The following is a 13,284-nucleotide window of genomic DNA, read 5'->3' on the forward strand; positions in this document are numbered from 1 at the left end:
ACTCTCGGTTTAACATGATGATGAAAGGTTCACTGTGAACGGGTCTTTTTTTTGCTGTCAATTCATTTTCATGTGTTTTCAGCTCAAAGAAGAAACTGGGGAATTGTTGGTCTTTTTAAATATTAACAATGAAAAAGGAAACACCATTTGGAGCAATTTTTTTTGACATTTTAAGATCAATTGAACAATTATAATTCATCATGAACTTAAAGATTGACTCTGAGGTCAGAAACCTGTGAGATGTGAGTATTTGATACTACAATTAGGCAAATCTAGACAATTAGTTCTGGAGTAAGGTAAAGATCTCCAGCATTAAAGTATATGTAATCGACACCCCCACCCCCACCACACACACACACACACACACACACACACACACACACACACACACACACACACACACACACACACACACACACACTTCCTGCCTCCAGCTATTTGCAGCACTATATCAATGTCATGCTACATCCGCTTTTGCTGCGAGTAACTTCCTGTTTTTCTGCTGAGGACAGTTTCCCCTTTAATGTTGTCAGTTCAGTTTTAACCCGACATCACTGCTATCTGGCAGCGCGTCACTTCAGCTGCAGAAACACTGCTTTTTATTTTGTACTAACATTGTTACCAAAGAAGGATTTTTGGAAACACACTTTAACCACAACCAACATCAGGAATTGTTTTTAATTATTTTTCTTTTCTGATCTATTTCAAAATACATCGATTCATAACCTTTTCAATATTCTGTCTAATATCTGTAAATGCTGTAATTCAATGTTTACAATGATATTTTATATATATATTTTGGACAATTTGCAAATATATTTCTTTATATTGTAGTTTTTTTTGTAAAATAATTTTGTATTAAAACAAACTTTGATTATGTTCCTCTGACTTTTCTTTGATTTCTTTCTTCCAGGTTTCATGATTTACTTTTGTTTTAGTCAGTGCAGGTTTTAAAAGATCTTTATTCAAAGATAAAAAAAACTCATGAAGGTGCTCTGAAACGTAGAAGATAAAAAACCTGCTCTGATTTATTGAACCATGTCTGAACCTGTTTGGTTCGTGTTGTGTTTGCTCATTTGGTGTGTTTGTGGTCTGAAAGGAAACAAGTACAGAAAAGCATTTCACACGTGAACACAATCCACTTCTGTTCAGTCCATCTGCTGATTCTTAAATGTTCAGGAAGTAATAAAGGATCTGCAATTAGCTGCACAAGACCGTTAGCAAGCTCGTTGGAAAATCAGACCATGTTGCATAACGACAACTTAAAGTAACATTTAGTTGTGTTTAACGTGCTGCTGCAGGAGCTGATGACTCTCAGACATGTTTGATTAGTATAATGTTGAGTGCTAAACAAAAGTTAATGTTTGTTGGCAGCTTTAGGTTTGAGCCATTATCAGACCAAAGAGGTTTCTGTATTCACACCATGCACCAAGAGAAAAGGGACAATTCCTAGTCTTTTGTGTTGTTGCACCATAATATCATCCAATCACAGAGTCTGGTTGAATTTTAATGCTGCATAAGGACAGTTTACAAATGTTAATATGTTGAACTGTTTCACCAAGCAGCATTATAATGTAACTTTATTGCCTTTTATAAAGGCTACCTGGTGAGTAAAGTATAGTTGACTCCATTCCTACGTGGTCCATAGAAACATCGGGTTATTAAAATTGAATATATCAGGCTTCAGTTTCTTGCTGTGTTTGTCGTCTGGAAACCCTGTTCGCATTATAGCGTTCACTCAGCCACTCTGATGAGCTGACCAATCAGGGACCAGTGCTGGTGGTTAAGTACGATGATGTTAAAAAAGTAGACGCAGCACAGTTTTGTCTGGTTTCAGAGGATACTGGTTGATTAAAGCTGCTCCAATAGTTTCAAAATGAATCTGAGGTCTTCGATCCTTCCAGACTCATATTCACAGTGGATTTGGGTCTTCTGACTAGTATCAAGTTAAATTTAAGGATCTTTCTCTACGTTGGCTCTATTCATCCTAACAGACTATTTATTCTTGGGCATTTCAGAAGGATATGTCACTCCGTCATCAGTTGTCACTGCTTAGCTGACTGAAAAATGATACACTTCTGTGGGGCATCAGCATGTAAACATACACAGACGGAGGAACACAAAAACAAAAACTAAAACTAAAAAACAATTAAGTTTGGAAAACAACCCTCAAAAATAAGTCTATACAGTATTTTTCTACTTCAGGAGTGAATATGGATTCTTCCACCCCTGAAAATAGTCCCACATCACTGTGTTGCACTTGAGCAAAGCCCTTAACCCCGTCTGCTTCACCAGTGCTTCTCATCGCCAGCAGGTCAGACTACAGCTGAGCTGGATACTTTCTGCTGCTGTGTAAATGTGAAAAAGGCTGTCCTGAAAAAAGAAAAAAGAAAATATATTTTATAAATATAATGCACTTCATCATCCTGTAAGTAATGAGACTCATATTGAATGCGTTTAGATTCCTCCTTGTTTCTGGTGATGGGTCAGTCATCCAAACAGAGACACCAATCATGAGCACTGAAATACCCGAAATCTGTCACAAACAACCTGCCCTCCACAAAACCATAAAAGAAGGAAAAGAAACATTCCACACTCCTCTGTCATTCATCCTGAAACCCTGAACCTGTCACCTCCCTGATCACTCTTTCACAGCCGAACCACGACTTTACCTTGTGTAATATTCACTCCCTGAGCACAACCTCACCTCCCACTTGACCCTCACCCACATGTACACAATCACAGCACAAGTCTTCATTTTGTTTTGTGCCTTGGTCAACATGTGTTGCTACCTCTCTCCTTCGCCACTTTGGTAGGTAAACAGTCTTTTTTTGGTTGGTGGAGGTGGCTCATTGAATTTTTGATCCAGTAGACAAAAGATAATTTAATGTTGTGAGTAATAATGCTGCACTGTTTTTGTTTTGTTTTGTTTTTTTGGTGGTACTACTAAATACTTGTGATTTCTTTTTTCCGCCTTTCTGCCACCAACAAATTAAATCAAATATGGATAGAAAAGGGCCGAAGCCCTGAACTATCCAATCAGGCCCCTGTTATTCTAGTCTATTTTTAGTGTCTTTGTGGTCATTTTGAACCCATTTGGACTTGGACCCTCAGGGACTGGGCCCAGTAGACCGTTCAGAAAAATCCTTCAGTGTCAATATTTACTTTGTATGATTTATTCTCATCACAGCTGATCTCAGCTCCTGTGGTTTGCTGTGGTTCACTGCAGTAGCCGTCTGAACACTTGTTTGGGTAATCCCATCATGTGCCGGCTTCATCCTGGATGAGAGTGAAGGATGGAGAAGGGCTGGGGGCCCGGTCCCCCGACAGAGATCTGAGTGGGATTTAGTGAGTGAGCACTGATCTGCTTTCTCCCTTGTTTAAGATTGTTAACATGCCGTTCGAACTCCATTTAAGGTACAAATCCCTCACTAGCTCAGTTTATGCTGAAAGGAATCTTCTTAATCTTCTTTGCCAATAAACATGATTGTACATTCTCTCTCTGAGGGGATAAATCATTGTCATGCTGATGCTTTTGACAAAAAGTTCAGAAGTTTCAAATCATCTACACAAAACTCAAAAACATTCACCGGAAAAAATTTCACTCCTGGGATGCAAACGGGAAGTTGATGTTGGCCAACTTTAACTAATAATTTACTAATTGCATAAAAGACATTAACTATTTCTCTAATACAACTCTTTAACTGCATCGTGACAGGCTGGACAGAAATTTGAAATCATCTGCACAAAACTCAGAAAAACTGACCACAATATTTGAATATAATATAATATAATATAATATTATATAACATTTGAAATGGTTACAGGAAGTTGTGGCAGTCATCTGACCAGTGGTGACTTCAACGGCTTTTTTTTGTTTCTTTTGAAATATATATGGACTCCTAAGAAACATCAGACATTTAGGCTGCTTGATCTGACTGATGGCAGCAGGAATTCAGAAAGCGTTTGACGTGTTTGGTCCGACAGGAGTAAAGCTGCAACGTTCATGTGTTGTACGGTGGAAGGAAACCAGAGAACCTTCTGGAAACCTCTGTGCTAAAAGATATAAATCATCTGTGCAGCAGTGATATTTGACATTTGACCTTATAGTAATTATTAATCCACCTGGCAAATTAATTAGTTCCATGATGTCAGTTTGTTGTTTTACTCATGTTGAATTATCCTTTATGCAGATTTTTCATTAAAATTTAATTTATTTTACGGTTTATTTACTCTTTATTAGATATATATTTTATTTGTCTGTAGCAGGCATTTAAAACTGAACATTAGATTTTAGTCAATGTAAATTGTGAGATTTCAGTATTTAATGTACGGAATATTAATTTAGGTTTAACAGAAACGTAAAAAAAGTTTTCTGGGAAACCACAGTGGCTTGAAACTATTCCAAACATCTTATTACTGACTACTTATTTTGGAAAAATGTCTTCATCCAAGTTCTAAAGAAGTGACTTCCTGTAGCAGAAAAGAAAAACATTAAAACTGTGTGAAAGTTTTCATAATGAGATAAGAATTGTCTTTATAAAACAAACACACACATAGATAATAATAGAAAACCCAACACAAAATGAGGTATCAATGACAATAAGAGATTCAATAATGCTTCTTATAAGTCAGACTGACATTTGAAGTCTCCTCACTTATTGTGTAAGAAAACTTCATTTTTCCATTTGTCAGAAGAAGGATAACATGTCTCCCATGGCAGCAGCGGGGCAGAGGGCTCCTGTTGTTAATGTACTGTTGAAAGGAGGATGTCATAGATCAGTGTAGCTCACTAGAATACATGATATATTTTCACTGATTTTCAACAAGGCCAAACAGTCCTGGTGCCGGTACGTGGTCCGTTGTTTTCTGGAGTCGGTTTAACATTGGAAATTGAGGAGAAACAATCTGCTTTCTTTTGGCATTTGAAATATTTGATTTAGATCTTGAAATAGTGGCTATTGAGGCAACTTGTACAGAACCTCTAATGACCTGTCAACTCCCGCAAGACATTTAACCGCAAGATTGAAGGATATGTGGTGCATCAAAACCATTTGAAGTTGTACTATGTCAAAGGGCTGCAGCAACTCCTGTTTCAGTAGAGATCTGACATGACAAGTACATTTTTACATAACATTACATAAGAGATGATAAACAGTTCTCAGGGTCATGTGTTGGCGGATTTTAAAACCCACCCTAAAGTAAACATTGGAGACTTCCCTCTGTCGACTAATATACTTTTGTCTGGCAACAACAATACTAAAATAGCACACCGCTGTTTAAAATCCATGAACATGTGAACGGTGAACAGGATCATGTTAGAGTCCAGGGACGTTACTGTGTGAACGGCCGTTATGAATTCTCCAGTTCAGATTCTGTCCGTCACCATCTTTGCTCGTTCAGAGCGGTTTGGAGCAGGAAGTGACCATATTTGGACGAGCTGGGGGAGGAGCCAGCGGTGGATCTGACCGATCTGATTGAAAACCTGACGATACTACGTCCCGCCCACCGATAGCTGTAACCTGACTGCACCACAGGCCTGTCAATCAAACAGACACGCCCCCAAAAACAGGTCTTCTTGAATCTTCTTTTCTAATGAATGAGGGATTATTTTAACTAAGAAGAAGGAGTGACTTTAGCTAACAACACCGAGATAACTGATGGACACATTTTATTCACTTTGGATTTGATGAGAGAAGTTGAATGGGAGTCTATGGAGCCGGAGGCTTTTTGGAGCCGACCTCTAGTGGCACTCGCTGGTATTGCAGCTGAAGACACTTCTGCATCGGAACCATTTTTCACACTCAGAAGCTACGAACACTTTTATGTCCAGTCAGTGGTCTGGACACAATCGAGGAATTCTAGGAGATAAAGTGGAAAGATATTATCACCCACCTTCAGTCAAAACACTTTAGTGGACCGGAGGAAGTTTGTGTTTTCAACATTTGTTACTATTTCCTATTTTGAATCTGATGTGCACACATGCGATGCAGTTTGTGATTGTTCACTCTGTAATGTTTTGTGATGATTACAAATAAGTACAATTACAATTGTTCGCATGCCTTTTTAATTCTCGGCTGAGCTGTGATGGCCGGACGAACGGTTATGGATTTTTTTTTGCTCCTTATTTAACATTTTCTGCCGAGAGGAACAACATGAATCAGATCCCACAGTGACAGGAGGGACACACAGAGAAGGACGGCTTTGTCACAACATCCGATACTTCAACAAGTCAAACTCAGTGAAATATGCACTGATGACCATTCATACACATTTCAGCCTTTCAGATTATAAATAATATGCAAGAAAAAAATGAGTGAATGTGAAAATGTATTCTATAGCACCAGTGATTGAGTCTGTTTTTATAAAAGGACTTCTGAAATTCAGACATTCACTCTGACAATGTTATTGTTTTCATGATCAGTGAACAAAATATTAAGTGGGAGCTTCTCATTTTTAACCAACACTGATTGTTGTTTTCACTAGTAAAAAAGACAAATTATTACCTGTCACTAATGACGTTTATTCAGAGAGTCACTTGATGGCAGTGAAAAGTGAAGCCGTTGTCGGGTTTCTGTGCAGCTGCTGTCCATCCTCTGCCACAGACTGGCAGTCGGCACAGAGAGAAACTGGAACTATGAAGCGGGAGATCTGACATGCAACACAGACCCTCCGGCCAGGTGTCAAACCCATGCAGCTATTAAGACAGCCGGATGCAGCACCATCACTCAGCGCTGATCAAGTTTTCTAGTGGCCACTCAGAGAGATGCCTGTACAACTGAACAGACCTTTAAATTCACTCAAGATCAATTATTACTGTATCTATGGTATGTTTTTTTTTTTAATCTATGGAGGTTTGGAAAAACGCCTAAAAAAGTGATTTTTATTTGTAAACAAACACCAGAAACAGGACGTTTTTTGACTCGTGTGCAACACAGAGTGAGCCGGTGCCATCTTTAAGTCCACTGTCAGGTCCACCGTTGTGGTTGAACAGTGGACGTGTAGTTATGTCGTATGGACCTGAACTATTTGGCCACTGATGGCTGCTGCCGTGTCACTGAGTGCTTCTGAAGTGTCAACAACTAACTCCTACAAGTGGACGTGGTATCAGCAGACTAAACATTTCAGGACTCAGATCACGATTAGAGCCAGAAAACCTAATTGGGACAAACCTAAAATAAATGTATGTATCTTAAAACCATAATATAGAATAAAGCAGCAGGATGAAGTCACTTTAATTTACTAGTGACTGGCAAAAATATATAATCATTTCTAAAGCCAAATCACTACAACCTGCTCCCAGATGAAGGAATATTATGTTAACACCAACATTAAACAGGTTGCAAAGCTCATTCTCTTTTAACAAAACCATTTCTTTTGGTAACAAATGCACCTATTTACACTGACCTCTCCTGCAGGGGACAGAAGGTCATAAATGATAGGGTTACCGAGCTGAATGAGTTCAACCTGGATGAACGTTTTGACCCAACATCATCTGCCAACCACTAGCCAATCAGGACGTATCGTGGCCTCCTGGTTTTACCTGAATATCTAAAAGATAAAAAGACTGTCAGAGTAGCATAAACTGCTGCGCTGTGTTTGTGGCTCCTCATCACTGCTGGATCTGTTGTGATCCAGGTCCACATTGTACCGTCTCACAGATCCCCACTGGAGCCTCCTGCATTGTTTAAACGCAGCGCCATTTTTGATCTGTGTGACCGACAGCTTGGGAAACGGATGAAGATCATTACGAAAGACACGCGAGCAGAGTTTATTCTGCACTGCTGTGTTCTCAAGGTCACAACCTTCTGCTAGTGTTTATTTAACGGGCTCGATTAGTTTGTCTGTATTTTGCTACTTACTCCTCTTCTTTCATCTCAGACAGTCGGCACTGTGATTTCTCCGTCATTATAATATCATAATAATATTGTCCTGTAAACGGATGCTGCTGCCCAGTCACTGAACACTCTGAACACTCTGAGGAAGAGCTGTGTTCAGAGGGTGTGGGTTACACACACACACACACACACACACACACACACACACACACACACACACACACACACACCACACACACACACACACACACACACACCCCACACACACACACACACACACTCACACCACACACACACTCCACACACACCACACACACACACACACACACACACACACACACACACACACACACACACACACACAACACACACTACACACACACACACACACACACACACACCACACACACCACACACACACACACACACACCACACACACACACACACACACCACACACACACACCACAACACACAACACACACACACACTCACACACACACACACACACACACACACACACACACACACACACTCACACACACACACACCACACACACACACACACACACACACACACACACACACACTCACACCACACACACACACACACACACACACACACACACACACACTCATACACTCACACACACACACACACACACACACACACACACACACACACACACACACACACACACACACACACACCCTTTTGCGGTACTTCCTTAACTTGATGACTTATCATGGAGTGACTTGGCTTTGACCTTCAGAGTCAGAATCAGAAGCTTCTCTACCAGCCGGCCGGTAAGTCAGCTCAGCTTAGCATGATGCTAATTCTCTCAAATAGTTGCTTGTATTTCCCTCCATGACGTCTCTGAGTCAATTTTCTAACTCTTCTTCCACCTCAAATCATTTTACCAAAGCCTCAATCAGCAGCCTCATTTTAAGTTCATACGACCCCATTATGTGAATGTTAATATTCGATGACTACAGACAGATTTTCCGAGTGACATTTCACATGAAGATGGAAACTACAACTTTCGACTACAGCGATGAGCCGTACACGCCGGTTGCACCGTGTAGCGGGGATGGTGACAACAATCTGGGAGCTCAGCTGTCCGTCCTTTACTACTTCATGTTCGTCTTCAGCCTCCTCGGCAACGGGCTGGTCCTGGTCATCATCCTTCGGTAAGTGGACCAACAAATCTCCATGCCTAAGTAAAAACACTGAGTACAAACAGTCCATGCAGGTAAAATGAATTGGTCAGTTTTAAACTATTGAATAATGTGTTTTGTGATAATGCACAAAGTTACAATAAACTGTGAATTACATGATTATATTTTTCATCTTAAAGTTGCCAGTCCCCGGGGGGTTTTCTAAGTCGTGGTATCTTGTGGTCCTGCGGCTGCTTTGTCAGGAATACAACAGAAACTGCTGGGTTGTGTGATTACAGCAACTCCAGACTTAATCTACCTTTTCCCAACATTTCTTGAGTAACTGATCTGATTTTATGATGCACACAACACTGACAAAAACTGCCAAGAATGACCACAGTCTTGTTATTTTAGATGCACTGATGCAACAACGAACAATAAAAGCCATTCCTCATTTCATGCTTTCAATGTGAAGCAGCATCAAGTATGAAATGTTGGCTCGGCATTACCAGTAACTTACTGCAGTTGTGACGGGGTTGTGGGAGAGTGAACAGCCAACAATGAGCTGTTAGTAACATTGGATTTTAGACAGTCAATGTGTCCTGTGAGTCATGTGCATGAGTCAAATAAACTCAGCTTGGAAATTGTGGACGCTGCCATGAACAATGTATTGAATTAATGTATAAAAAATAAAAACACTCCTCTGTATAATACAAAACAATTTGTACAATTTAACTACAGTCCCAAAAATGGGCACAAAACTGAATTAACTCTCTCTAAAAGCATATCAGTGTGCGAAATGTAGGAGGCAGAATGGACAGAATATGTGTGACACAAGAGAGATGCAGCACTACGACAGGATTCAGTTCGAGACCATCTGGGCGCTGGTGGATGTGACGGGAGATGACATGAGGTTGTCAGAAAAAAAAAACACATTGTGAGACTTTAAGATGAAGTCATGTTACTTTGTGAGCGAGCAATCTGAAAATAGTCCCGGTGTTCATGGAAACACAAATGACAATGTCTGAGAGGAACTCAGCAAAGTTTCCCCAGGCATTGAACTGACAGAAATGTTTATAATGCAGCATGTTACAGAGGGTTGAAGAGATGCTATGTCAGCTGACAGGGTGCAAGGAGCTCAAAGAAAGAAAAGAAAGAAAAATGTATGGTACCATTCAAAGCTTAGACACTGAACTCCTCAAACAGGCCTCTATCATCACTTATTTACCTTGTCAATTTCACATCATTTTTTTCCACATTAGAATATTAAATATAAATCACTATTGTTTCAGGGCTGCTGATAAAGTGAAATGAATAAAACAACATCATTAATATTCCTTGATTCATTAACCTCAGAGAACAGGGGTTATGATTCTCTATAATTGGTCATGTTGGATTCTTGTTTCTGTTCGTTGGCTTCAATTTCAGATCTTAAATGTGCTGTATAAATTATGTACAAATATGTTCCTCATGGCACAGCAAGATGGAGAATAACTAATGATATTTCACAATTATAACTGCCTTCAATAACTTTGTGGACATGAGAGAAAAGTTATTACAGAAAGAACAGTTCACTGCTGCCCTGCTTCCAATCTCAAGAGATCCCGAGATTCAACACATGGAAAACCTGAGAAGACCTTTTCACTTGTCACAGTAGTTAATGCACAGGTGTATTAATCAGTCCCTCCAGAAAATAGTGATCTTGCAATCAAAATAATTAACTCAAATTCAAGCAAACTCCAGAATAACATGTGAGCTTGCAAGTATGTTGAAAGTATCAACAGCATAAAGTACGTCTTTAAAAAAACAAAAAAAACAAAAAAAACAAAAAAACACTTTATTACAAAAAAAAACCTTCATTTACGATCAGAAAGTCTCTGCTCCTGTTTTCATCACCAAATTAAACTCTGTTCACCGGAAACTGGAACATGAGAAACAGGAAATGAAGTGGTCTTCACATTAAAATGATCTAATTATATGTTTATTATCAACAGAAGTGACATTAGTTTTATACACACTTCGAAGTTGTCAGAGACGTCTCTTTGTTGGTTTCATCCAGCAGGTCTATGTGTTGAATGAACATGAATTAAACAGCATCTAAAGCTCTTATTTTGACAGCTGATGTAGTCCTTGTTTCTATATTCCAGTCACAGATGCTCTGTTCTGGAAACATACATCATATTTATGGTTTTTGTTGTATATTTTAGCCCAGTAGTTCTCCAAGTTCAATACATAAATAAAAAAGTATTAGAACTAAAATATTTCTGTAACTTGCAGGATGATTATTAAAGGAAGTGATTAAACTTTTTTTTTTAAATACTTAAAAAAAAAAAAAAATCTTTCTCGGTTTGCAATTCTTTGTAATTCATGCAATCTTATGCAAAAAAATTCACTTAAAACTCACCAAATTATGTCATCATTTTTTAGAAAATCTGCTGCAAAATCAAGCATTTTTGATCGCAACAATCACAAAACAACTTGAAATCCTGGAGGCACTGATTAATGTTGGTTCACTTCCATCATGTGTCCCAGTAAGCCATGACAGTGAAGCAGCCAGCACAAAGGCAGGATCTTCCTGAATTGGGATGCTGCCATCATAAATACATTTTTGCGTTCCCTACTGGGAGAAGTCAAAATGTCAGCTGTGAAAAAGGTCTGTTGGCTACAAGCAATATGCAGAATGAATACATATTTATTTTAATAAAAAGCATAAAAAGAAAAGATTTGGTCTTTGTTTCCCAGTAAATGCAGAAAACCTGCAAACTGCTATCTCAGTTCATCTTGGTGATGTATCAGTCAACTGTGCTTTCACCCTCACGGTCATCTGAGGGACACCTTAGGGGTTGAAATGATTTAATGTTCATGTGTTGTAAATGAGCTGGGAATGAGATACTGGAGCAGTAAAACTTAAAATAGAAAAAGCACAAGGCAGTGTAAATTATCTTCATAATAATATTTGGATATATCATTTTAATAAGTGCTAACACTCCTTGAAAATCTTGTCTTGCCTGAGGTCGAGTGGTTTAACTCCTCACCTTGTTGCTGGGATGTACAGGTAGATTCCAGGAGCCCTTAACATCAGTGTGGCTGTGATTACAGGTGCAACGCAGCAAACGTGTGACCATACCCTCCGAAAAAGGCTCGGCATTTTGAATCAGAGTCTCGAATTACATGGAAGTGTTTTCTGATTTAACACTTTTAACATCCCGTCCACTGAATTTCTCTACGCCTTCCAAAATCAGTTTTAATGATGTGATACCCTCCTTCAGTGTCTCTAAGTGTCATAAAATTCTTCACCCTGAAAGCCTCACTCTTTCTCCAACACCTTTTGATTTGACCTCCTGCCAGGTTTGAGCGGCTGAACACTGCGACCAACATCTTGCTGCTGAACCTGGTCTTGTCCTCCCTGATCTTCATGAGCAGCCTTCCCTTCGTGGGAGTCTACATGCAGCTCTCCAACTGGATCTTTGGCAAAGTCATGTGCAAGGTTGTCGGCAGCATCTACTACCTGGGCTTCTACAGTTCGGTCCTCTTCCTGACTCTGCTGGCCTTCGACCGACACCTTGCCGTTGTGTACTCCTTGGGCACGTCCCGAGTGAGGGGGCGTGGCTACGCGGTGGTCTCCTGCGCTGTGGTGTGGCTGGTCAGTGGCCTGGCCTGCATCCGGCCCATGATTCTCCACAACACTTTTATTAATAATTTTGAGAGAAAAACCTTGTGTGATGAGTATCCTGGTGACCTTCCTGGTATTAATGTGGAGCAGCTGAGAACATCTGGATTTTACCTCCAGCTATTCCTTTTCCTGATCTTCCCTCTGGCTGTTATCATCTACTGCTACATCAGGATTACGATCACTGTCATGTCATCCAAGATTGTTACCAAGTTCAAAACAGTCAGGCTGATATTCATCATTGTGTTTTTGTTTTTCATGTGCTGGACTCCCTTCAACATTGTGCTGCTGATGCACGATGAAGCCACTGACTGTCAGGAACAACAGAAACTGGGTTATGCACTTCAAATCACCCGTAACATCGCCTACATTTACTTCTGCATCAGTCCCGTCTTCTATACGTTTGTTGGTAAAAAATTCCAGAACTACTTCAGACAGCTACTGGTGAAACGCTTCCCGATCTTAAAGAGGCACATTTCTGTCAGTCAACCCAGCAGAAACTACATGTCCACCAAAAGTACACCCAATGAGCTGTAGGGATGAGAAGCAGACTGTAGACGTACAAACAAGCAAAGTAAGGGCTGTGTGAGTTTGCTGTCTTTTTAGAGTGAAGGTAAAT

The 13,284-nt window shown here is 39.8% G+C and overlaps 1 protein-coding gene across 1 annotated transcript; it reads left to right on the forward strand.

The window, feature by feature from the left end:
* The first annotated feature begins 8,864 nt into the window (after positions 1-8,864).
* On the forward strand, positions 8,865-13,202 carry LOC138199214 (C-C chemokine receptor type 1-like). Its single transcript, XM_069151151.1, has 2 exons — positions 8,865-9,028; positions 12,344-13,202. The coding sequence occupies exons 1-2, from the start codon at positions 8,865-8,867 to the stop codon at positions 13,200-13,202; spliced, it is 1,023 nt and encodes a 340-aa protein (XP_069007252.1).
* The last annotated feature ends 82 nt before the right edge of the window (positions 13,203-13,284 follow it).

This window comes from Embiotoca jacksoni, unplaced genomic scaffold (genome assembly GCF_022577435.1).
Source record: "Embiotoca jacksoni isolate LCO1_2020_lvr unplaced genomic scaffold, fEmbJac1.0.p SCAF_17, whole genome shotgun sequence".
NCBI classification, from domain to species: domain Eukaryota; kingdom Metazoa; phylum Chordata; class Actinopteri; family Embiotocidae; genus Embiotoca; species Embiotoca jacksoni.

Coding starts and splice junctions, on each gene's coding strand:
- LOC138199214 (XM_069151151.1), top strand. CDS start 8,865: ATGGAAACTACAACTTTCGACTACAGCGATGAGCCGTACACGCCGGTT. Junction 9,029..12,343: donor GTCCTGGTCATCATCCTTCG/GTAAGTGGACCA, acceptor ACCTCCTGCCAG/GTTTGAGCGGCTGAACACTG.